Source organism: Triticum urartu, chromosome 1A, assembly GCF_056163025.1.
Source record: "Triticum urartu cultivar PI428250 chromosome 1A, HENAU_Tu73, whole genome shotgun sequence".
NCBI lineage: Eukaryota > Viridiplantae > Streptophyta > Magnoliopsida > Poales > Poaceae > Triticum > Triticum urartu.
The window spans coordinates 18,188,504-18,213,874 of NC_141873.1; the positions used below are offsets into that span (position 1 = coordinate 18,188,504).

General features: G+C 44.5%; 1 protein-coding gene and 1 pseudogene across 2 annotated transcripts; one reads left to right on the plus strand and one right to left on the minus strand.

The window, feature by feature from the left end:
• The first annotated feature begins 722 nt into the window (after nt 1–722).
• LOC125542927 (disease resistance protein Pik-2-like) lies at nt 723–8,591 on the plus strand (annotated as a pseudogene).
• Nucleotides 8,592–15,910: 7,319 nt separating this feature from the next.
• LOC125542933 (disease resistance protein RGA5-like) lies at nt 15,911–24,556 on the minus strand. 2 transcript variants are annotated; one of them, XM_087544431.1, is made up of 4 exons: nt 24,099–24,556; nt 23,519–23,920; nt 16,488–18,495; nt 15,911–16,389 (listed from the first exon to the last, which is right to left on the minus strand). In XM_087544431.1, exons 1-3 carry the CDS (start codon nt 24,518–24,520, stop codon nt 16,524–16,526), a joined length of 2,796 nt encoding a protein of 931 aa, XP_087400557.1. In that variant the 5' UTR covers nt 24,521–24,556; the 3' UTR covers nt 15,911–16,389; nt 16,488–16,523. The 2 variants fall into 2 exon arrangements, with proteins under 2 accessions (XP_087400557.1, XP_087400555.1); XM_087544429.1 differs by lacking the exons at nt 15,911–16,389; nt 16,488–18,495 and adding an exon at nt 23,078–23,179.
• Nucleotides 24,557–25,371: the final 815 nt, after the last annotated feature.

Below are 25,371 nucleotides of genomic sequence, written 5' to 3' on the forward strand. Positions count from 1 at the left end.
ATCGGGCACGAGCCTGAAAAAACCCTACACGGCCCCGCCTAACTACGACGAATATCTGGTTTTTCGCAAGCCCGAGCCCGGCCTGATCGGCCTATCGGGCTCAATTTCCTGGCCGAGCCCGGCCCAATGGCACCCTCAGCCCCGGCTCGGCCCAGGATTTTTGGGCCGTCCGGGCCGTGCTGCCCATGGCCAGGTATACCGCCAGGTCACCCATTATTCTTCCCATCTCTTTCTTTCTTTTAGGTCGTGTGACCGTTCGCCCAGCCGCCGCCACCCCCTCCGCCGTAAACTGCAGCTCCGCTCGTCCGCCTGCCGAATGCAACCGGTCGGCCAAGCCCGCCCTGTCTCGATTACGTGTATCCGGAGGAGCGCCAGTATGGGACGGACGCGAGCCCGCCATCGACGCCACCTCCGCCGTTGCTGGGCGGCGGAGCCGGTGGATTCTTCCTCAGCTCCGGCGGGCCAGTTCCGATCAGACGGTGAGCCCTCTCCAATTCCTCTTTATCTCACCGTCCCCGTGCGATGAATTTCGCGTCTCCATGATCGCAGATCCGTTCTTCTTAACTGGGTCCTCTGCCTTAATTGGGATCACATGAGTGTGAACAGAGTTGCAGCAGGGTGCGTCCATTCATTTCACCCCCACGCACAAAGAAGCCAACTTACTGATGCGGTCTTAATCAAGCTCGTTTCTTTTTTATGTCGACGAACTAAAGTAAGCTACCCCTCGCAGTCTTGTTGAGGCATCGCATTCCATCCAAATGCTCATCCAGTCATCCTAGTGGAAGATACACGCAAGTTTAATTATTAGGATTAGGAGGACTTGGACCTCCTAGCACAGCCTAGTCTTGGTCTTCTTTTTCTAACAATATCTTGTTCACTTTTGTTACTGCAAATTGCACAACTTGAGCTCCTCCTTTTTAAGCCATCATCCTACGCCTCATCTCTATAGCATTCGCACTACTGTCTCTGACACAAACTCACAACCAATCAATCACCAGGCTAATTGATGGAAGCGACCACGCTGAGCGTTGGCAAGTCCGTGCTGAATGGAGCCCTTCGCTACGCCCAATCCGCCGTGGCGGAGGAGGTGGCTCTGCAGCTTGGAGTTCGGGGTGATCAGATCTTCATCACCAACGAGCTCGAGATGATGCAGGCTTTTCTCATGGCCGCCCATGAAGATGGAGACGACAGCAGGGTGGTCAAGGTCTGGGTGAAACAAGTCCGTGACGTGGCCTATGACGTCGAAGACACCCTCCAGGAATTCGCCGTTCGCCTTGAGAAACAGTCATGGTGGAGTATCCGTCGTGCGCTGCTCGATCGGCGACGTGTGGCCAAGCAAATGAAGGAACTCAGAGCCAATGTTGAGGATGTCAGCCAGAGGAACATGCGCTACAATCTCATCAAGGGCTCTGGCTCCAAGGCCGCCATGGCTGCTGAGCGGTCTAGTACTATGTCTGCAGCACTGTTTGGCATTGACGGAGCAAGGCACACTGCGAAGCAGCAGAAATCAAAGGTGGGTCTTCTCCACCTGGTCAACAACAATAAAAATGACCTTAGGGTGATTGCAGTGTGGGGAATAAGTGCTGATCTCGGGCAGATGACCATCATCAGGGCGGTCTATGATAATCCAGATATTAAAAGCAAGTTTCCATGCCGAGCTTGGGTCAGGCTGGTACATCCCTTTAATCCACAAGACTTCATTCAGAGTTTGGTGACTCAATTTCACATGGGTATAGGGGCTAAAGCTCTATTGGGAATAGAGAAGAATCCACAAGAGCTGGCTGAGAAGTTTGATGAGTACGTGAGCGGGAACAGGTACCTGATTGTGCTTAATGACTTGTCGACCATTGAGGAGTGGGATCGGGTCAAAATATGCTTCCCAAACAACAAGACAGGAAGCAGGATCATAGTGTCCACTGCTCAAGTGGAAGTTGCAAGCTTATGTGCAGGGGAAGAAAGCATAGTATCGGAGCTCAGGCAAATATCTGGTGATCAGGTTATTTATGCTTTCCATGAGAAGGTAATATTCAAAGGGGAGCAACTACAATAGAAAACAGCCTTGTGGTAGAAGAATAGAAAAATTCATCCTGGACCGTCAAATCGAAGATGGATGGCCCGTATTCTAGTGGTGGATCTGTGCGCTCTTCTTTGCAGAATAGTCCCTTACTTCTGTTTTTTTTTTTTGCTTCGATCTCCTCTCTTCTTTTGACCTGTCATCTCCTTCTTCCTTCCGATGTGAGCAGCGGCGGCCGAGGCTCGAAAAAAAAAATCCCCAATCCTAAAGGCAAGCCCATCTCCCTCTAGCTTGCCAATGACGACGGGGGTGTAGATCCTGTACCTAGATCGGCGACCTTGGCCACTGTAGGCACCGTTCCATCTCCGCCCCAACGAATCTAGGTCGTCTCGCCTGCGGCGGTCGCCGGTCGGGCTGCCCGGGCGGACCTCTTCTGTGCTGCGCTGCGACACTGGGCGAGCAAATCTCCAGGTATCGTTCTCCGACGTCTAGAGGACAACCTCGATCTACCATGTTCTTACCCCATCGAGTCATTGTCCACATGTGGCTTCTCGATCTACTATATTTCTTGCCTCATCCAGCCATTCTCCACAGGTAGCCCGCCTACCCCCATGCCTAGCTCGGACATCTGCTGATGGCAAAGAACAGACCTCGGGTCTTCAGGAATGCAGGTTTGCCATGCACCAAAATGGTTCTTTCAATTGAGATGAAATTAGGAAAACAGTACAATCAGCCACATTGCCCTTCTTCTTGTTCCATCATATAAGTATCTTGAGCTTTGGTGCGCACCTTATTAAACATGATCCATTATATGAAGTTCTAGAAAACGTTGTTACTGACCCATTCTGGTTGTTGTGATAAGGAAATCACACTTGATTATTTTCAGGACCTCTGGAGACCCCTGCCACATGTGATCGAATGTAGATGAAAAGAGCGTAAAAACTAATAGAATGGAGTACCATTTCTGGGAATAAATGATCATTCAATGGGTAAGTATCTTCTAGTTGGATCTATGGTTATTTTTTCTTATTCCCAGAAAGCTTTCTATATTTGAGTTAAGATTTCGTCATACATGAACAAACAGGGAGAAAATATTTTCAGTTTGCTTGAACCAAAAGATGCTGATGCATATTCTTTCTTTTATCGCCTGTAGCCGAGGATAGTACAACGATTGTACCGCAACCTCACTCCTCAAACTCGCTGACTCGTTTTGTAGCTAGCCCTGACCTCTGTAGTTTAACTAGCAGCAGAGCACCTGGCCTGTGTAGCAGCCATTCGAATATTCTGCTATCACTTGTTGCGTGCCTGCCCCAACAACATAACAGAAGCAAGTATATATCCTCTTTGTTAACATGTATATAGGTCAGATCGTTTGATGTATTGCTGTTGTTGTACAGAAAAATCATGTTGCCGATCCATTGCTTGAGGAATTTGATGATTTGGGCTTTATTTTAAGCAGAGGCAAATGTTTTCCGTTAGTTAATCTGATGTACTAGTATTAGTAGTCAAGGATGAACTTGATAGCAAGGAAATCAAAACAAGGACAAGAATTCTTTCTGCCAAATTAACCCACCACGTGCTGAGCAGTGAGTCCATGAGTACCAACACGTGCACATCTAGCTACCTCTAGCTAATGGGAAATTAGCAAAAAAGTGAGCCGTGTAACTAGAGAACAAACAACAACCATTCAAAGATTAGCAGCAGCCATCGCGAGAAGATTAACAGGTGAGTGAGCAAAGGGACAAGAAGGTGCCGTCGTGGTCGGGCATCGTTTTGCTTTAGTGAAACAATTTTGTTAGCTCTTTGCTCTTTTCCTCATTTGGTTGTAATAACACTCTGATTGTAAAATAAAGGCAAAAAATTTACCTCTTTGTATGCAAGAAATAAGCTCTCCCCTGTATGGCAGAATTTATACCTGACCAAATTGTTATTGCAAGTTTAGTGATGATATTAAGTGAAGTGTACAAATGACTATGCAGCATACAGTTCTCTTCCTGCTAGTCAAATGATATTATTAATGCATACTCATTAGATTAGCTCAGGAGCAAATATTTTTAAGTACGGATGTGTGATACATACATGGTCTTGTGCTCAAACTGATTCCTATATGTTTGATGTCATCTTTCCAGCACATAAAACTTGATGAGCAAGAAGCACGAGCACCGGAGGCAAGCGCTACAACTTTTCTATTCTCTGCATTCAAGATAGCACAACACTAGAAATGTCCATGCCATGTTATGTATTGCATGTCTCTTGTGTATCTTCTGCTGCTCCAGATTGATAATGTACTCGACATTAGTGAGTGAGATGGTCCAGACTCTAGAGTGACATGTACTCAAATATTTGTGCCTGAGATGGTTTCACATGTACTCAGATCTTTATGCCTGGGATGGTCTAATTAACTAGACGTGTTCTCAACTATTTATGTGTGGGATGGTCCAGTTTCACATCTACTCAGATCTTCATGCCTGGGATGGTCTAACTTGACGTGTGCTCAACTATTTGTCTGGGATGGTTCAGTTTGACATATACTTGAATGAGATGGCATAAATTTAATGTGTTTACAAATATTGTGATGGATATTGGCAAAAAAAATTAGGTGCCAGCATGTTCAATTTTTGCTTGTAGAAGCCATTATTTGTACTCAAGTATACACGCAACAGATATGTGCAAAGATGAGGCCTCAACGTTGAGAGGATTTGAAAATTTGTCTTATTTACCGAGGACAAAACGATTAAATATGAGAAAGTTGAGGTGATTACTATAAAAAATGTGTTTTATATCTACATATTAGCAGGGGGTTTTCCATAAAATGTCCATGAAGTGGACTGGGATATCTCCACTAGAATATGGGCCATCCATCTTCGATCTGACGGTCCAGGATGGATTTTTCTATTCTTCTACCACAAGGTTGTTTTCTATTGTAGTTGCGCCCAAACATACACTTCCGTGCAAGTAGGAATGTATGCCAATCTGGACCTGTTTTAGTTGAGTTTATTTTGTCTTTTAGATTTCATTTCATGAACTGGGATAGGAAAACTTCAGGGAGATTGCATTTGAACTTTTTGAGTGCATTTTTTGTACTTGCATTAATTTATGTTCATTCATTCATGTATAGGTTTTTTTTTTGCGGGTACATGTATAGGTTTCTTAACCTGGACAAACACTGCTCACTTGTGCACAGGTTTCTCAAGATAAAATAGACTTAACTACGACGGGATCAAGCCCAAACAGAGCAACTAGCAGTGCTGATAGAAACTTTATAGGGCCCACATGTGAGATGTCAGAGGATCAGTCTAAGAGTTCTGATGGGAAAAATGCAATCAGAAAGAGCTTTGTTCACATCAGGACCAGGGTGGCTGCTTTGGAGGAATCTCATATTGTTGGGCGAGAGAAAGAAAAAAAATGAAATTATTGAACTAATTTCAAATCAAGCTACCCAACAATTTCAGGTGATCTCGGTGTGGGGAATGGGTGGTCTTGGAAAAACCACTCTAGTGAAAGAAATCTACCAAAGCCAAGAGCTTAGTGGTACGTTTCAGAGGCGTGCTTGTGTCACAGTCATGCACCCTTTCATTCTTGAAGATCTGCTTCGAAGTTTACTTACGCAACTAGATAGAGAATCTTCTGAAAAGAGGCACATGCTGGATCGGATGGGCAGAACAAAGAAGACATCACTATTGATGTCACCTGCAGAGGTAATCCAGGATTTGCTAAGGCTTTTAGAAAGGGAGAAGTGCTTGATTATTCTTGATGATGTATCATCTACTGCCGAATGGAACATGATAATACCTAATTTTTGTGAAATGGAAAATACAAGCCGGATCATAGTCACCACCAGGGAAGAGAATATTGCTAAACATTGTTCAAAGAAACAAGTTAATATATACAAGCTCAAAGGTTTAGAATACAAGGATGGGCGTGATCTCTTCACTAAAAAGGTATGTAATTACAAAGAATTGCCATCCTTGATTTGTAGTTCTCAGTCATGCCCTAGGGTTTTCTCATTTCATTTTACCTGTTGAACAAAAAGGATTAGTTGTAATTTTGAACGTACCTTGATCTACATATTCCTTTCCTTTTTGCCATAGTTGCTTGACTGACTCATACTGGGAGTAGGAATAATTCGTGATTTATGAGTTTAGTATAATACATTCCTCCAAACACTAATAGTATATTGTCCAATCATATACCCCAACTGCAAATCCCAATTGTTCGGACCAAATCAAGCTGATTAAGCTGTTTGTCCGCCCACCAATATCTGGTGTGTCCATGAAGGGCAACAGTTGGTCCATCCTGTAGCATGTCTTTGTTTGAGAAATGTGTGTATTAATCGATTAATTTGTAGATGTATGCCTTCTAGTCGTTGAAAACTCTTGATTGTATTGTATTGCATTTTTTTAAACTACCTGAAGCATATGCTTCTGGGTGCAGAAAATTTAAACTTGATAAGTGGCTTTCTATTTCCCATTTTTTAATCCTGAAATGTAAAAAGTGTTAGTATATACGAGAACGGCCAATTCTAGCATATTCGCTCCAATGAATAGATTGAAAGATTATTCCATACCTGATTTAATTTCAAGAGTACTAAAATAACTTCATCTCATGAATTTTAGGTATTCAAGGAAACTGTAGATTTGAATAAACAATATCCTGAGCTGGTTGAACAGACAGAACTGATCCTGAGGAAGTGTGGCCAACTTCCCCTTGCAATAGTCACCATAGGTGGCTTCTTGGCAAACCAACCAAAAACCTCTTTGGGATGGAGGAAATTGAATGATCACATCAGCGCTGAGTTGGAGATGAATCCAGAGCTTGGGACCATAAGGACCGTCCTTATGCGAAGCTATGATGGTTTACCTTATCATCTTAAGTCTTGTTTTTTGTATATGCCCATCTTTCCTGAAGACTATAAGGTTGGGCGGCGACGTTTGGTGCGTCGGTGGAGTGCAGAGGGTTACTCAAGGGAGGTACGTGACAAGTCTGCAGAGGAAATAGCGGATACTTATTTCATGGAACTTATAAGCAGGAGCATAATCCTGCCATCTCAACAATCAATTCATAGTACAACAAGAATTGATTCCTGCCAAGTCCATGATCTAATCCGTGAAATTGCTATCTCGAAGTCAATAGAAGAAAATCTTGTTTTTAGGCTTGAGCAAGGCTGCAGCTTAAACACCCGGAGCGTAGCAAGACACCTTGCTTTAAATGGAAATTGGGAGGGAGACCAGAGTGAATTCAAGAGCATAGTGGAGATGTCCCGTGTGCGATCAATAACAGTTTTTGGTGAGTGGAAATCATTTTTCATTTCTGACAAGATGACTATGCTACGAGTGCTAGACTTGGAAGACAGCACAGGCGTACATGCTCATCACCTTAAGCATATTGGAAAGTTTCTTCACCTAAGATACCTTTCTCTAAGAGGATGTCAATATATTTTTCACGTGCCAGATTCATTGGGTAACCTGAGGCAACTTGAGACACTAGACATCAGAGATACCAATGTACTGATGCTGCCAAAGACCATCATCAAGCTTCTGAAGATAACCAATCTTCGTGCTGGCGAAACACCGTTAAGTGAGGAGGACTCGGAGATTTCATCCCACGGATAATGAGGAGAAGGCTATGCCTTTTGCCCCTATGTTCGATGGCCTTTTGTTTATCCTGGTGTGCACTTGCATTTTCTTGTATGGAAGGCATGAACCATCATGATATCTGCATTATGGTGTGCTGCTGGCTGCTCCCTGCAGCTGCGATGCACCTGGACATGCCAAGAGGGATGAGGAAGCTAAAAGCTCTGCAGACACTGGGTGTTGTGAATGTTGGACGATGGGGTAAGGTCATTCTACAGGACATAAAAAGACTAACCTATTTGCGCAAACTGGGAGTGACTGGCATCAACAAGGAAAATGGCCACGAGTTGTGTACAACAGTTGCTGGTCTCAGCCACCTGGAGTCGTTGTCAATCCAGTCAGAGGGGGAGCCAGGTTTATGTGGCTGCTTGGATGGAATTTTCTCGTTTCCAGAAAAATTGCAGAGCCTCAAATTATATGGCAACCTAGTCAAATTGCCTGAATGGATCCAGGGGCTCAAGAATGTGGTGAAGCTCAAGTTGCGGAGCACCATGCTTCTGGATGTCAATGCTGAAGCCATCATGGAGGTCCTTGGGAATCTTCCAAACCTGGCACGCCTACATTTGTTGAAGAAGTCTTTTCAGGGTGAAAGTTTGTTTATAAATTTTCATCCTGAGGCGCCTTCCCGAGCTTGCTGGTGCTGGCCCTGGAATTGGAAGACATATGTACCCACAAATCATTCAAGTTTGAACAAGGAGCAACTCCTAAGCTTGAGGTGCTCAAGATTTATCTTCGAGACAGCAAGAGCGAATCACTGTTGGGGCTACCATATCTGTCAAGCCTCAAGGAAGTTTTTTTTTTTGAACACGCCTCAAGGAAGTTTTGCTCCAACATGACTACCATGGAATGAAATTCCAATACCTGCAGGCCGAATTGGAATACCTGCGGGCTGAGCTTGCGAAGAATCCAAATCGCCCCGTCTGGAAAAGGGTCTGACCTCCAGAGCGAATCACATCGATCCAAAAGGTAAGCTAGTGCTGCTATCTTGTTGTATTTTTTTTTTAGAAAAGGAGGATGACCCTCGGCCTCTGCATCTGGGAGATGCATACGGCTACTTTATTGATTATTCTCGAGGATCTTACAAAGTATTACAATAATATGCCTGAATCCGCCATCTTGGCAACATATGCCACTACTCCTATCCATATGATGAAGGGGTGCTACCTGGGCCAAATACCCGGTCTACTCACCTAAGCCTATCATTAAAAGCCAGAAGCCCCAGCCGAGCCACATACTGGGTCTGGGGCATAAACTGGTCTGACGCACTCACATGTGTCGTCACCGCCATCTTCCACAGGTCCGTCTTCAGAGCAGATATTGAGCCTTCTAACTTGTCAGGCCACTCCGCCATCGACGCCACCTTGACGCCAGACAACTACCTCCACCTGCGCGAGTCCATCACCGCGCATCGGGCGCCGAGTCTCCACTGCACCACGCCGCCGAGATCCGCCGTCATCAATGTGAAGGATGAAGTACTGCTCCACCAAAAAAGGCGCCCGCTGGTCCCTCGATCCCTTGTACGCCTCCAAGAATGACGCCCCCAAGGAGGAAACGACACCAACGCGCCGCCGTCATCCGATCAACTGATCTAGGGTTTCCCCCGGAGGTAGCGGATAGAGGTCTAGAGTTTCTCCATGGCGATGCCTTTAAGAAGGTAATGACACCACAGGGTGCCACGAACGCCGGTCTTGGCATCAAGCCGAGCACAAGGTTTTCACCCGGATCCGCTCGAAGAACCTCCATCACGAATTGTTTGCACGGGTCGCCACCGATCTGAACCGCCGCACATGGAGCAGGCCGCACCGGCCAGATCAGACCTGTCCGGAGGGCACAACCCGCATGGTGCCGACCCAACCACCAAGCCCTCCATGCCGCCACCGCCGATCCGAGGTCAGATGGTGTGTCGCCGCAGACCCGGCCGCCGCCGCCGAACGCCGCCATGCAGCCCGAGGCAGGGCCGGCTGCCGCACCCCACCATCGCCGCCCTTGGCCGAGGCAGCCGCCGCGCCGTCGCCGGAAGACAGGCCCGCCGCGCCGCCAGGCCAGATCGGCCATGCCACCCACGCCGCGGGGCTCCGCACCGCCCGCATGGCGCAGGCAAGAGGGAAGACCCCCGCCATCGCCATCAGCCCCGGGCTATAGCCGGCGGCGTCCATCGGCGGCGGCGGAGGGAGGGGAGGACGGATGGGGACCCCCGGCGGCTAGGGTTTTGGATCCCGCCCGAGCGGGGGCGACGTGGGGACAGATCTATGCATCTGTATTTATGTGTTTCCAATTTCGCAATGTATTAATTGATGCGTTTCCATTCGTTTTTTTATAAAAGGATGACGACCCCCGGCCTCTGCATCTGGACGATGCATACGGCTATTTTATTAATTATTGACACAAGACCTTACAGAGTCATACAACGATAAGGCTAAAGCCACCAAACTAAGCAACATCTGTCGATATCCCTATCCAGTTGATGTAGGGGCGCTGAAAGTCTGGGCCTAATACCAAACAGACCTCGCAGCCAAACCTAACATCTAAGACTTGAGGTCCCAACCAGGATGCCTGCCGGGTATGGGCACCCACCAGTCTGGCGTGCTTCTCAATCAGGACGCCTGCCACCAATCCATCTTCAGAGTTGTACTGCTGCATCAACCTTGCCCGGTCTAACTGCCGCCGACGCCACCATGACGCCAGGCAGCGTCACCCTCCTGCGCGAGTCCATCTCCGCTCATCAGGCACCGAGTCTCCATTGTGCCACGCCGCCGAGATCCGCCGTCATCAATGGAGCAGATGAAACACCGCTCCTCCTCTTGTCCCCTCCAACCAGCACTTGCTCCAAAACGATGCCCCCATGAGGAAGAACGATACCGAAGGCACCATCATCGTCGGATCTGGTAGACCCAGATCTAGGGTTTCCCCCCGAACTTCCCGATCAAGTTGATGTGACCTGCAACGAGGATGCCTCCAGAAGGGAACGACGTCTGAGACGCCGCCATCGTCCGCCAAGACCGCAGTCAGGCGCGATTTTCACCGGAAGCCACGTCTTCTCGACCTCGTGGCTGGCTGGAACGGAGCGGAACCTCGCCACGAAGACGTATGTCACCGTCGGTACTCCGGCGGAGATCCGGCATCTCCTCACCGGTCCGTCCACGCGCCGCCGATCGGCGGAAGGCCTCCCCGCGACGGATCCAAACGGGGCGTTGGATCCGCAGTGACCGCCATCACCATCACGACCAGGACAGCCCACCCTGCCGGATGGGGCGCTGCCACCGCCGCCGTCCATGCAAGGCCGCCGCTCCGCCGGCGATGGTGCTCCGGCCCCCGCCGCACAACCTGGATTCGCCGTCGTAGCCGCCGCCGTTGGATCGCACGAGAGGAGCCGCCCCCGCCGCCTCAGATGGGATTCCCCGCATCCACCCGCCCAGAAACCTTCGGCACCGGGCCCGCCGCCACCGCGGCCCACGCCGGCGGCAGCGGCGGCAGGAAGGGGCGGCAAGAAGGTGGCGCCGCCCGGGGGGAGGCGACGCGAGGGGGGAGGGGATGATGATGGTGTAAACCCCCTCCCCGATAGTCTCCATGCGTTTCCATTCGTGCTTGTCACTTTTTTTAATTCAGAGAATTGGTAAGTATGATCACTTGTTTTGTGTAATTTCTTTGCACTAGTCTTCCCCGGGCTTGACCATCTGATCAACTTGTTTTTTCGGCCTGTGCTTTTTCTTTCTGGGAGGTGAGGGCTGTCTCATTTCAGTAGTAACTCTATTTGTATACATACCTACCACTTGCATACATACAGAAGAAACTGCTGCCTCTACCCACCTACCGCTCATGTGTTAATCCGGAGCGCGTGCATGCATCCATCAATCCTTAGCTCTTTTCTTTTTTTTTTTGAATTGATGCAGGATGCATCGATCCTTATCACTTCACCATGCAGTATATGTTGCCAAGTTGGAAAATGGCGCGCGGTATACACGAAAGCTCATGATTTGATAACATTAACATGGTTGGAGGTGCTATGAGAGGCCGGGCAGATGCATAGTGTGTATGATTTATATATGTAATTAAGCTGGCTGGCCGGCTGTTTTAACTTACTGTTAGAAGCAGCATGCAACTTGTAGACCAGGCATCATTTTCATTGATTGATAGTTGAGTAACAATAGTTCAGACCTCAAGTACAGCGATATTCTACCGAGAAGATACACGTTAACATTTATAACTTACAAAAAAAGTTGTGACGTGGTCATGTGTGGAAATATGTCCTTGGCTCTTCGTGTTTAGGTTAGGCATCTCTCTCACTTTATGAAAATTTGTCTCTATTCTACTATAAGCTATCTCATCATACCCTATTAGCTTCGATCAGTTTTCTCAAACAACGTTTTCTGAACACCGTTAATTAGAATCTAGAGAAGCCACTTCCATTACAAATCTTCTCTTTGTTGATGATTCTTCAAGCTAATCTTCACAATACTGAGGCCTTAAAATCAATTTCGGATTTTTATTGTGCTGTCTCGTGGCAATTGGCAAGTGTTGAATAATCTAGCATTATTTTTAGCCCTTTAATACAAGAGCGGAAATTAGGGAGCAGATTTGTAGCACTTTGAATATTTTAATTCATTGAGTCTCTCAATGATAGATATTTGAAGTTGCCGGCCATTGTCCGTATGGACAAGACAGATTACCTCAGTATCTTATTGACCATAAAAATAGGTTAATCTCCAAAGAAAACGATGTTGTACCGAGAAGGTACTTACAATTTGTGGCGTAGTGACGTGAGGAAATACCTCCTTGGCTCTTCGGTGTTTAGTTGAGGCGTTTCTCCCACATCATAAAAAATTGTCTCTAGCCTATGAACTATCTCATCTGCCGTCCAAACTACATACCCTATTACTTCCTCCGTTCCTAAATATAAGTCTTTTTAAAGACTTCAACATATCCTACATACAGAGCAAAATGAATGAATCTGCATTTTAAAATACGTTTATATACATTCGTATGTAGTCCATATTGAAATCTTTAAAAAGACTTATATTTAGAAACGGAAGCACGGTTCCAGGGGGCGTGGTGGTGATGGCGCAGCTGCTTGACTGCGGGGCAGCGCGATGGCTGGCGGCGGCGCCCTTCTGGCCCAGATCTGGGCCCTTTTGGGCCCCTTCTGGGTTCGGCCGGGCCTGGCGCGGGCTGTCCGACGTCGTCTCCGGCGGACGGAGGTGTGTCTCGGGCTGGGGGTGGCGGAGACGACGGCGCGTGTACTGCCGCGCGGCGTCGGGAGCTTCATGAGCTCGTTTCGGGTTCGGCCGGGCCTGAGTGCCTGGTTTGCTCTTGAGCTGCGTCTGGTCGGTTACCGCCGAGGGTGGTGGAGGCTGTCCTTGCCGCGTGGCTGCTGCGTCTGCCGCTCCCTGTTCCGAGCTGCTCCCTCTTGATCCCGCCAATCTCTCTCCGCTTGCCACGGTGAGACAACGTTGGTGACTGCAAGATCGTCGTGGCGCATATTGGTGGACAGCAAGTATGGTGGAGCGCGATGGTTCGCCCGGGGTCCTGGTTGGTTGGCTGTTGGATGAAATCGTTGTCGGCTTGACCGGCACCGACGCAGTGATGCCCGTGGGCACCGCTGTGCCTTCCTGAAGGGCGTCGGATGTACCCCTTCCCCCATGTCCCTTCGCGTACCGGGGGAAACCCCAGGACATGTCCGGCTAGCAGTGTCGTTGTCGTTGCGTTCCTTCTTGAAGGTGTTGCTCGGTATGCGGCGGTCCGGAGTGCTAGGGCACGTGGTTGAATTCTCCGGCGGCGCAGCGGTTTCGAGTCATCTTCGTTTGGTTGATCCGCCGTTGTCGGCATTTGTTCCTTTTGTATTTTTTTTCTTTCATTTCTTTTGGGCGTACATGTGCTGTCTGCACGACACCGCCGTCACCACATCGCGCGTCCCACGCAGCCACCCTCGAGCATCAAAACACATCCTGTGTGTGAAGGGAAATCTTTACACCATCACATATCAACTCTGGACACGTTCTCCAGTCTAGTGGTGCTGGGAATGGATTGCATAGAGAACATCAAATTGGTGGAGTTTGAAGGAGCACCCCCTAAGCTTACATTGTGAAATGGTCTAGCAAACCGACCCTCCTTGAAGATGGTCTGACCTCCAGGATCCATCACGTGCATCCATCGAAAGCTAGTACTGCTGCTACTATCTAGTTTTTTTTTTTGCATACTAATTGGAGAGCTTTGTTCATCGAAAAGCATTCATGGATGAGTCAGTCAATAGGCTGGTCACCAGGAAGCTTGAAGTTTCATCTATCCAGCTATCTGTTACATCAAGTGCACAAGCATGCTTTGCACATAGATGCGCAGGAAGATTAGCTGATCTACTTACATGACAAACATCGAAAGATGTAAAGTAAGTACTGAGCTCTCCTATCTCATCTAATAAATAGGCCACATTAGATCGTGAATTGTGGCGAGAGTTCCAAAGTGTCACCAACACTCCAAGCAGTCTACTTCCATTATCACATGGGAGAAGCCTCGGAGAGTACCAAAACGAACACCATCACGTAAGAAGAGACCCTCCATAGTGAGAGGATCTGTGATCCCAGAGTAAGGTTTGCACCACGCACCAAGCAAGGCCGAGATCGAGCAACACCACCGGCACCCCCTCGGCCCCCCTCAAGATTAAGTCCGCCGTATGTGTTGATTTTGACAAAGCCCTCATCAGGCGGACGCCATCCAAATCCAGGCAAAACTTGTGCCTCTTTGCGCGGCAGATGAAGGAGCGCAATGGCCTCCTTTGTAGCCCGCATAGTAGACACTGGGTCTCTATCCTCTTCTCCATGCTTGATGCGATTCCTGGAATGCCAAATGGACCACATGATAGTTATGATCTTTGCTCGGCCCTCATAGGAGAAACATGGGGAGCATGTAATGTCACGCGCCCATGACTCCAAGTGAAGGTTGGGCAGCCGCAGACCAAACCATGCACATGCCTCTTCCCAGAAATTTTGAGCTTGCGGGCAATGTAATAAGGCATGCTTCAGATCCTCGTCTGTTGCATGACAAACTTTGCACTGCCGAGCATCCGTAATATGTCGATGATTGAGTGTTGCTTCATCAGGCAGAATCCCTCGTAGCACTCTCCACCAAAACACTCTAACTTTTGGGATAACATTCAACTTCCACAAGGCTTTCCACAACTGTTGATCACTCAATGAAGTTCTGGTAGCCGTCCCTTCCTCTAGAGCCAAACGCTCGTTCAGAGTCACAAGAGATCGGTACGCTGATTTGATAGTGTAATTGCCTGTTTTTTCAAATGCCCAAGCAAGAAAATCATTGCCACCGCCCGACCGAATAGGTACGTTAAGAATGGCCGCAGCATTGGCGGCAGTGAAGTTACTTGATATCTAGTTGTATCTCTGCTTCAATCTGTGTGTGTATTAGTCGATGTATTTCTCATTCATAAAATTAATTATTGAGGCTGTATATACCCTGGCAGGCAGAGTATACCTATCCGGCCAGTACCTGACCATCCGAGTTGTTTCTCGGTCTGTATTTTCTGTTAATTTTCTGCTTCTGGGAGGACCATCTCAGTTGACAATGAGGGAGTAGCCAATGTATTTGTTCTTCTACGGCTACGGGGATCAAAGTGTAGACATTGTTGAGAGCAGGAGCTGAAACGTACACCCGCTCTTGCATCACACAGAAGACTGGTTACTTGTTTTGAATCCATGAGAATAAACTGATGTCTTGCCATTCATGTGGTTCAAATTTCAGGCAGAGCAGTTTTTCAGTAGCTCTATTATACTCCCTCTGTACCAAAATTCTTGTCTTAGATTTGTCTAGATACGGATGTATCTAATACTAAATCGTGACTTGATACATCCGTATTTAGACAAATCTAAGACAAGAATTTTGGGACGGAGGGAGTACTTTCTTTTTGCGGGTAAGCTTTGTTCTACTTTGAGAGACTAAGCAAGATATTTATTCTTCTACAGCAACATGAATCAAGTCGACAACAGAATCAGAAATGTACACCTGATGTTGCATGACACAGAAGACGGTAACATTTGCACCAATGTTATTTCTCTAAACATGGTAGTAGTATGGAGATACTGGAAACAACACAGTAGCATTGTAGGCCAAGTTTTGTCTTGCAATTGTTAACTTTCTTCCTTCTAGTTAGTATCTGGCTATGCAGCAGCAGCAGAGATGGCATATGCTGGCTTCAACACCAAAAGCATGAAGGACGCCCCAGAACAAATAGAAACTGATGTTTTCCTTTGACTGAAAATACGTAACTGGCTAGCATCATTGTACATTAGTCAATTCGGCTTTCTACAAAATGGTGTTCCTAGTTACAAAATGCCGCAGCAATATTAATTTTAACGAGGTACCAACACATACCACTGACACACAACACAGGGGAAATACAAATAGTTGAAAAATAACATAGTTTGAAGTCACCATGCATACTGAACATATCCAATTAATTACAAATCTGTAATTTGAGCAGGGGAAAATGCAGAGGAAACATGCATCAGTGATATTCATTGCAGTGTACGTACTTCCACTGCCTGCATTAGGCAATCATTGAACGACCATAGCTAGCAGCATTGAAATGCAAACAAGAGAATTCAACAAGAGTTTCTTCATATGTATTAGAGGTTCAACATGCTTCTTCAGATTCCCTCTAGTGGGAAAGCAGCCTCTGCAGCGGCTCATCAAGAGAATCATCGATCGCGGTTGGTACTTGACTTTTCATCGATTAGCCTACACACATATTGAGATGAACAATCAAGCATTTATATACTAGGTCGACTATTGTTGAAATACAAACTATACTGATTTTACGTGGGTGAGATCTGTACCTCATATAGGTGTTCGCCACCACTACCCGTGTCCTTTTATGACCGCTCATCACCTTGTAAGATGCGGTGTGCAGAAAACTGGGTAATTCCAAAAGTCGGACGGTTGGGGTGTGCATTAGCCATGCACTTGAAAGCACCCTCTGCAGCCTCCAAATCTGCAACCCTCACTCCAGCGCAATATACACGGACATGGACCTGTGCAAGGCTCCAGAGGTGTTGCATGCCAATATTAAAGCCAGCATCACCATGAGCAGATTTGAAATCGAGTGGGTGGATATGGTGGTTAAGACACTTGAGGTTCGGCATGGCCCCTTCTTTAAACATCAATGTGGTAGCACAGGGGTCGAACTCAAGCTCTTGCAATCGTTGAAATCCTCCACCAATGATGATGGGCCCTCTGACGTCATGAGTGAACAAGAGTTTGAGCAGATTAGGTATGCTTCCAACCAGCTCAATATCTTGTTGCTCTAGCTCCCCACCAACGACGTTTAAAATTTGTAGGTTGACAAGTGAAACCATCCATTTGGTAATCCAACAGAGTTGCCCACTACCAAAAGAAATCTCTCGGATACTTTTGAGAGCAGGGAATAATGAATGATCTATGAAGATTGCATCCTTTTCTGTCAAATTAAATGAAACATATAGATCATGAAGCTTGTATCTTTCCAGTTTACAAAGGGAGGACACTAATTTTTGTTTCTTGTAACTTGCTTTGTCAGATTCATTGTCGGTGTCCCAAAAAATGCTGAGATTCCTCAGATTTGCTAGTTCGCCGAGACCTTCCAGAAAATCCAGCGATTGCATGAAAGGATTAATATACCCAAGCCTCTGCAACTTTGTCATGTTTCCTATTTTATCAGGCAATCTAGTTTTTCCCGAAACAAGCAGACTTGCCAACTGTTTTAGCCGACTAACTGATTCAGGAAGCTCAACTAATCTTGGGCATGATGATGCATCCATGATCTCTAAATACTCCAAGTCTCCAATTTCTTTAGGTAGCTCAGTTATACCTGTCAAAGAGATGTCCAAGTGCCTCAGTTGGAGGAGTCTGCCAATATCTTTGACATGCTGATTTCCCAGTCCACGACAACCATTTATGTCCAGTATGCGCAGGGCATTTAACCTCGCAAGGGAAGGCAAATATTCGCGAGAAGACCCAAATGCACCAAGTGATCGAGCATGTGATAAATCCAACTGCTCAATACTTTGTGCATCTTCATTACCCACAAGGGAGAGCCGGCGAACTCTATTAACAGGCTTTGAAGGACCAGTCAACACAGTACAAAATTTCTCTTCCGTAGACTTGTAAGTGAGAAAATCAAGGATGGTGTCATGGACCTGGCACCACGTTGCTTTCTCATCAAACCGGCCTATATCCACGGGTTGTATTAAACTTCTATTGATAAGCTCATAGAGATATGTTTCTCCTAGTTCAACCAGATCTTCTGCGTTCTCAGCATGGATGAAACCCTCAGAAATCCATCTGCATACTAATCGCTGTGGATTAATCAAATGATCTTCTGGAAACATAGTCAGATATAATAGACAACTTCTTAGATAGAGGGGAAGGTCAAAGTAGCTCAACGATAAAATATATGTCATGGCATCAATTTCAGAAGCTTTGCCTTGTGAAATCCCAATAGAATGCCGTACACGTTCCCACTCTTCTCTTGATTCCTTGTGTGATGCCAACAAGCTAGATATGGCATTGATGGCTAGCGGTAAACCACCACATTTCTTTAAAATATCCTCTGATGCTTCTTTCAAGTTAGGAGGGCATTTTTCTTCACAGCCAAATATACGTTTAAAAAATAGCATCTTCGAGTCAACAATATCAAGTGGTCGGATTTTATAGACAAGATCACCTTGAGAAGGGCAACACAATTTTGCTACATCATTTATGCGTGTCGTGGTCAATATTACACTGCCTAAGCCATTCCTGATAAATGCACAATCCAAATCTTCCCAAGTTTGTGTATCCCATACATCATCAATTAAGATAAAGTACCTGCAACATAGTTTCAGAGAAAATATACATCAAATATATGATGTGCTGTAAGAGCATTGAATCATGTTTCGTGTGAAATTTGTTGTAGAGTAAATTGCACATTGCAGAAAGTAGATTGCCACTTGCTTCACTTCATAGCAATCACTTTGTTCTAGGTTTGGCACAATGATATTGCATATTGCACATGATTGCTCAAGAACCATGTTTAAATAGAATCTATATACTTTCATGCATGTCTTTTTATGGGGTTAATTATGTACCTGGAGATCTTTTGTTTAAAAATTTGTCCCGTGGGGAAGTATCTTGCTTTGTCAAACATGTAGGTGTATGGCAGTACTATCACAACTTTCCCGTGAATTGTTTTAACCAAAATGATCATATTTTAGCAAGTTAGCCAGGTATGTATGTTTTTATATCATTAAACATGTTCTTTAAGAAGAGATATACTACAAAGGGAAAACTTGGACAACTGGTTTGGATCAGCTTTGCCTAGCCGATCCTGACTGGTCTTGTTGTTCAACATATGTTCGCCTCATGTAGATCCAGTGGGTACTTGTCAATGGGCAATGCATTTGCCTGATCTTATATCTGAGAGTGGGGTTACTCTTGCTTAGACAATCGATCTTGCGGCTCTCACAATCCACTACTACACTTACGTCGATCTGGGGGGCGGAGAATCCCTGACTTAAGTCACCTGATTTGGGTGGCTAACATGTGGGCCAGTCACAGGATCTTAATCCCGATCTGAGAGTGTTGACCTCCCAGCACGGGATTGGTCCTACCTTATCAGCGATTAGGAAACAATAGCACTGAACCCTCGCCCTCTCTGACGGTATCTGTATTTCTGCCAAAGCCTTTGAGCATGCTCTTAGTTGACAAGTAACAGATCCTAAGTGTAGAGAAAGTAGTATGATCTACCCGGGGTACATATGCTCCAGTTAAGTTCTCTTATATTCAAGTTTCACAATGAAATCTTAAAATATTCATGGAAATAAAGTATCTTATGACTTGAGAAACCGAAATTTCCCCTCCGATAGTTTGTCCATTTGCATGCTCCAGAAAACAATTAAGTGCATTTGCTCACTATGTTTTAGACACTCTTTCTGTTCTTTTTTCCCTTGCATAACACGAACTTATATATTTGTTGTTGGTATTTTGCATGTTCACACTAAAATCCGACAATAGTTATCCACAAATATTTTCCTGATGTTTGAATAATTCAGATGTCCATCACATAATTCACCCTCTTTCTGGTAGTATTTGTTGCAAATTACTCCTATTATTTTGGGGTTTTCATGTTAATGAACATTTTCTATTAAACAGACCAAACGTTATTTTTAAAAGTCCTTTAGGATATCTAATTGCTATGGCTAATTATTGTACCACTTAATTAACTAAAATGTCATCTGAGAAAGGTGATTGATCTTGCTAAGAAATCATCTATGCACTGATATTTGTTGCACCCTTTTACTTATCGCATTTTCTTAACTTCCTTTGTTTTGCCCATTAGATTACAGAAGTGAAAGTTTTTGCTGACAGTTTTGTTTTAGCCTTTTATTTGAGCAGCCTCTTATTTCCGAGCAGTTTTAACATTGTCCTTCTTACCTCCTCTTTTCATATAAGAGGTAAGAGTATATAATAGATTTGAGCCGTTGATTTTATTAAGTAGTGGGTCTGAGTAACTCTTATCTTCTTACCTCTCATGTGAAAAGAGTAGGTAAGAGGGATCATGTTAAAATTTGCTCTTTTTCCAAAAGGGGAAAAGCTCTCCCAACTTTTATATATTATTGAATGGTACCATCATCATGTTTGACCCTTCAGGCCCTCCAGTAGCGCCTGGGCTAAATATTAAGAAAAGTGTGACACAACACTCCACCATAAAAATAGTGTGTGTTAAGTGATGTACAATGCAAGGTGTTTAGTTAGGTTCTCCTGAAAGCAAACCTGTTTTTTTATGATATTTTCTGTATTCATTTCAGGCTCTCAGGCATTTCAATGGTATGACAATTTCGTCAATCTCAATATCTGTCGATTCAGTCTTTCGGAGGTACTCATAGGGGTAGGGTTGTGTTTATGTGTTCATGCGGGAGTGTGCATGTGTGTTGTGATTGTTTGCGCCCGTACTATCTTTCTCAAAAAAAGCCTCGGCTATAGAATGCAAGCACCGGTGTATAACTAAGAGCATGTTTATTTTTACAACTGGCTAAGTGGCAGGATGGGCTTTATTTTGGCCCACGTAGCTGAACTCGTGGCGCCAAACATGGGCTCCTTTTTGCTGTGAGTTCCCACGATGGTACATGTTAATTCCGAGGGCTGAGCAAGCGGGAAATCCTACTTGCCGCTCGTTGCGGCAAGTTGTCGACGCTCCGCACAGGGAGGTGAGAGGGAGCGACCGAGTGGGCCGGCCCGCTTTAGCGCTACAGCAGACACCGGTTTTGGGAACCTTCTATGATGTTTCCAGCCGGTTTTTTCCTGGTTTTGGGAACCTTCTAGAAGGTTCCTGAACCGGCTTTTTCTTTTTTCAGTTTCTTTTTCGTTTTTCTATTTCTCTTCTTTCTCTTTTTTCTTTTTTTCTGTTTCTTTTCTGTTTCCTTTTTTCGGTTTCTTTTTTTCTTTTCAAGTTTATTTAAAAAAAAATCCTAATTTCAATTTCTTTCCTGTTTTTCAGATTTTGTTCACAAATTCCAAAAATGTTCCCATTTTACAAAATTTGTTCACAAATTCAAAAAATGTTCCCATTTTACAAAATTTGTTCACGAATTCAAAAAATGTTTCTGCTTTCAATTTTTGTTCCGAATTTTTAGAAAATGTTCCTTTTTTTCAAAAATTGTTTGAATTATTTTTGTTCATTTTTTGAGAAATTTGAAAGTAATGGCATGGATTTGAAAAAATGCCTGTTTTCAAAAATTGTTCACAAATTTCAAAAAATGTTCTTATTTTTCAAATTTTTGTTCATGTATTAAAAAATGCCATCATTTTTTTTATTTTCATTTCTTTGTTCACATGTACTGAAAAAATAGCATTTACAAAATTGTTTTCCGTTTCAAAATTTTGTTCTGAATTTTCAAGAATTGTTTCTGTTGGAAATTTTTGTTCACCAACTAAAAAAAATCACATTCTCAGAAAATGTTATGGATTTCAAAATTTGTTCATAAATTCAAGAAATGCTCCTGTTTTTTAAATTTTGTTTGCATGTTAAAAAATGTTCAAAGAATTCAAAAAATGTTCAGATTTATTAACTTTTTGTTCAACAATTCAAAAAATTGGAATTTCCAAAAAAATGTTCCCGCTTTCCAAATTTGTTCACATCATCAAAATGGTCATGGTTTTCATAATTTGACCCAAAATTCCAGAAATGTTCTGGGGAATTCAAAAAACTGTTCACGTCTTGAAAATTTTGTTCGTAATTTTGAAAAATGTTCGCGCTTTCAGTTTTTTGTTCCTGTTTTTCAGAAAATGTTTTCATTTTCGAGAAATTCTTCTTGATTTCAGGAAAAAAATGGCGTTTTCATGCTGTTCCTTTATTTTGAATTTTTTTTTGAGATTCCAAAAAAATTCAAGTTTAATTTTTCTCTCTCTATGAAATATGAAAATGTTTGCACCTTATGTTCATATAAGGCAGACTGCCATTTTATGTAAGAAATACCTGGAATTATGGTGGCTATTAGCGTTGCTCACTTGTAGTAGGTTATTATTCGATCCCTGGTGCTGTTGTATGTTTCTTAAGTCTGGTGCTTCAATCTTAACATGAGAAGTTGACTGTCGCAGTGGCTAGCATGGCGCGCCATTGACCATGAGGTCCCAGGATCGATCCGCAGCTCTAGCGTGCTTTGTTTTTTACGTTTTTAATATCGCGATTGTGCCAACGGGAAATGGGCCGGCCCAGGTTAGCGGCTCCCTGTGCGAAACGCCGGCACTTTGCCGCAACTAGCGGCAAATAGGAAGTCCCTGAGCAAGCAATGACACCGATAAAATTATCCGTATTCGTTTTGGGCTGGCCCACAGGACTATAGTCCGGGATTGGCGGGAATAGTGATGATGCATAAAAAATATTTCAGTTTCTGGTAGTGCAAGTACCTACCATTGTACATGGTCTTAGTTATCAACATGAATGGTAAAAAAAGGTTAAGCAAGACATAGTCTGACAAGAAAATAAAGTTGTACAATTGAACAAAAAATAAAGATTCGACAACTTGTAGCAACTAAATCATTTGGCCATTATGAAACAGTGACAACGGAAATGGGCCGGCCCAGGTTAGCGGCTCCCTGTGCGAAACGCCGGCACTTTGCCGCAACTAGCGGCAAATAGGAAGTCCCTGAGCAAGCAATGACACCGATAAAATTATCCGTATTCGTTTTGGGCTGGCCCACAGGACTATAGTCCGGGATTGGCGGGAATAGTGATGATGCATAAAAAATATTTCAGTTTCTGGTAGTGCAAGTACCTACCATTGTACATGGTCTTAGTTATCAACATGAATGGTAAAAAAAGGTTAAGCAAGACATAGTCTGACAAGAAAATAAAGTTGTACAATTGAACAAAAAATAAAGATTCGACAACTTGTAGCAACTAAATCATTTGGCCATTATGAAACAGTGACAACGGAAATGGGCCGGCCCAGGTTAGCGGCTCCCTGTGCGAAACGCCGGCACTTTGCCGCAACTAGCGGCAAATAGGAAGTCCCTGAGCAAGCAATGACACCGATAAAATTATCCGTATTCGTTTTGGGCTGGCCCACAGGACTATAGTCCGGGATTGGCGGGAATAGTGATGATGCATAAAAAATATTTCAGTTTCTGGTAGTGCAAGTACCTACCATTGTACATGGTCTTAGTTATCAACATGAATGGTAAAAAAAGGTTAAGCAAGACATAGTCTGACAAGAAAATAAAGTTGTACAATTGAACAAAAAATAAAGATTCGACAACTTGTAGCAACTAAATCATTTGGCCATTATGAAACAGTGACGCAACTAGGATTCTTGAAATTAAAAGTTGTGTGTACAGTAGAGTCGTTACATACCTTTTATATTTTAGGAAAACTCTGATCTGGTTGATGATGAATTGTAGATCCCCTAAGACAGCATGAGTATAATCTTGGTTCCGGACTTGAGATAATATAGAACTCAAGATGTTCTTCAGACGAGGACTACATGAAATTGATACAAAAGCCTGACATTCAAAGTTTGGTCCAAGTTCATCATAGACTTGTTTGGCAAGGGTAGTCTTGCCTAGCCCTCCATATCCGACAATAGAGACAACTTTTTGTTTATGTGTTGATTCACCCTCATGGTTGCTCAGCCACTTCACAAGCTCATCTCTTGGCCCATCGACACCAACAAGATCTGCTGCATTTTTATAGATGGCGCGGAGTCGGGGGTCAACCTTGTCATTTCTAGTCCTTGTAGACTCGTCAATCTTGTACCTTCAATTGCACACCAACAAATTTGGTACAAGGGTAGATAAGTAATGAAATTTGTTGGGAAAAATTATATATATCTTACAAATAGCAAAAGATGATGTTGAAATATATAGGGCTGCAATGCAAAAATCTGGGAGCACGATGAAGGCAAAAGCCCATCTACCGACCATTTAACATGTACCTGGCATATCTCTCGCTAACCTCCTTGACTTGGCACTTGATGTCTTTAAGGTCTTTTGCGATCTTATGACGGGTCTTGATATCGGCTATATGTTGCATGCTTTTGTTGAAAAGCTTCCCAAAGCCATCAGATTTGGAACTGGAATCATGCTCAACAAGTATCATGAACTTGTCGATGTTGTCCTCAATTTCGTATGACATCTCTCTCACGGTATCAGCACGAAGCTTAGCTTGTGGGTCAGGATTCTCCACGTCTGCCATCATGAGGAGGAATGCATGCATGGCTTCCAGCTCATCCTTGAGGAACTTGATGTCATCGCGAGCACCCTTGAGCAGCTTGTATTCATCACTCAACATGGTGCCCAACTTTCCTACGAGAGAACCCATTGCCCCTGTGGACGCGCTCACCAAAAGTTGTGCCATTGTTGCTCACTCAGAATAGAGCTCTCCATTGCTAGCATGTACTGGCCATTATAATTTAGTGGCTGTGGAGACCAAAGGTGGGGAGGACTCGGTCATCTGTGTGGTGGAGAGAAAAATATTCCACATTGGAATATCTCCCTTTGTTGGTAAGGCGACAAGCAGGAAGTTACATCAAGTAAGAAAATTAGGGCCATGGAACGTGACATGTGTTATTGGCGCCATAACGGAAAGTTGATTATTCCCGGAGCACATACATGTGTTGGCAAGTTGGAAATTCATGGCCCCTTTTTTGTGGGGATGGAAAATGATGGATTGATAGGCACTATTGATTTTTATTCGAGACTTACAGGGTGATAGCAATTGGCAAACTGCTCGCTGATTTTTATTGGAGACTTACAGGGTGATAGCAATTGGCAATCTGCTCGCTGGACCCTAAGAAACAACTTCAATGTTCATCATACTAAACCTAGCTAGTGCGATTGATAGTTAAAATTTTATTCAATTGGCTGAAAATTAACATCTTATGGACATTTACACCATTCGTTGTTGATATGAATTTGATGCAATTTTTTCTACTTAATTACTTAACCGACTATGCATATATACCCTCAAAGCTTTCAATGTGTGTACAAGGAACAACGCCTCAGCCAAGAATTGTCTTAGAGACATCCAAGAGTGGACCGCTTTCGGTGCCTCCATCTCTGTCATGCCTCAAAGAAAACTTTTGGTCCAAAGTATCGACTTAGACTTGACATGGACACCTGTGGCCAAGCTTGCCAAAAATTCCAAATTGACCCTGAATCTCGCATTGATCCAAGGGCAACCTAGTACTACTATCTTGTCGTATTTTA

Bases quoted from the DNA above. Each gene is read 5' to 3' on its own strand.
- LOC125542933 (XM_087544431.1), bottom strand. From the start codon at position 24,520: ATGGCACAACTTTTGGTGAGCGCGTCCACAGGGGCAATGGGTTCTCTC. The intron at 23,921-24,098 runs GTACATGTTAAA...GTGCAATTGAAG, and splicing joins GTTAGCGAGAGATATGCCAG to GTACAAGATTGACGAGTCTA. The intron at 18,496-23,518 runs GTATGTAACGAC...ACTATGTTGCAG, and splicing joins GTTTTCCTAAAATATAAAAG to GTACTTTATCTTAATTGATG.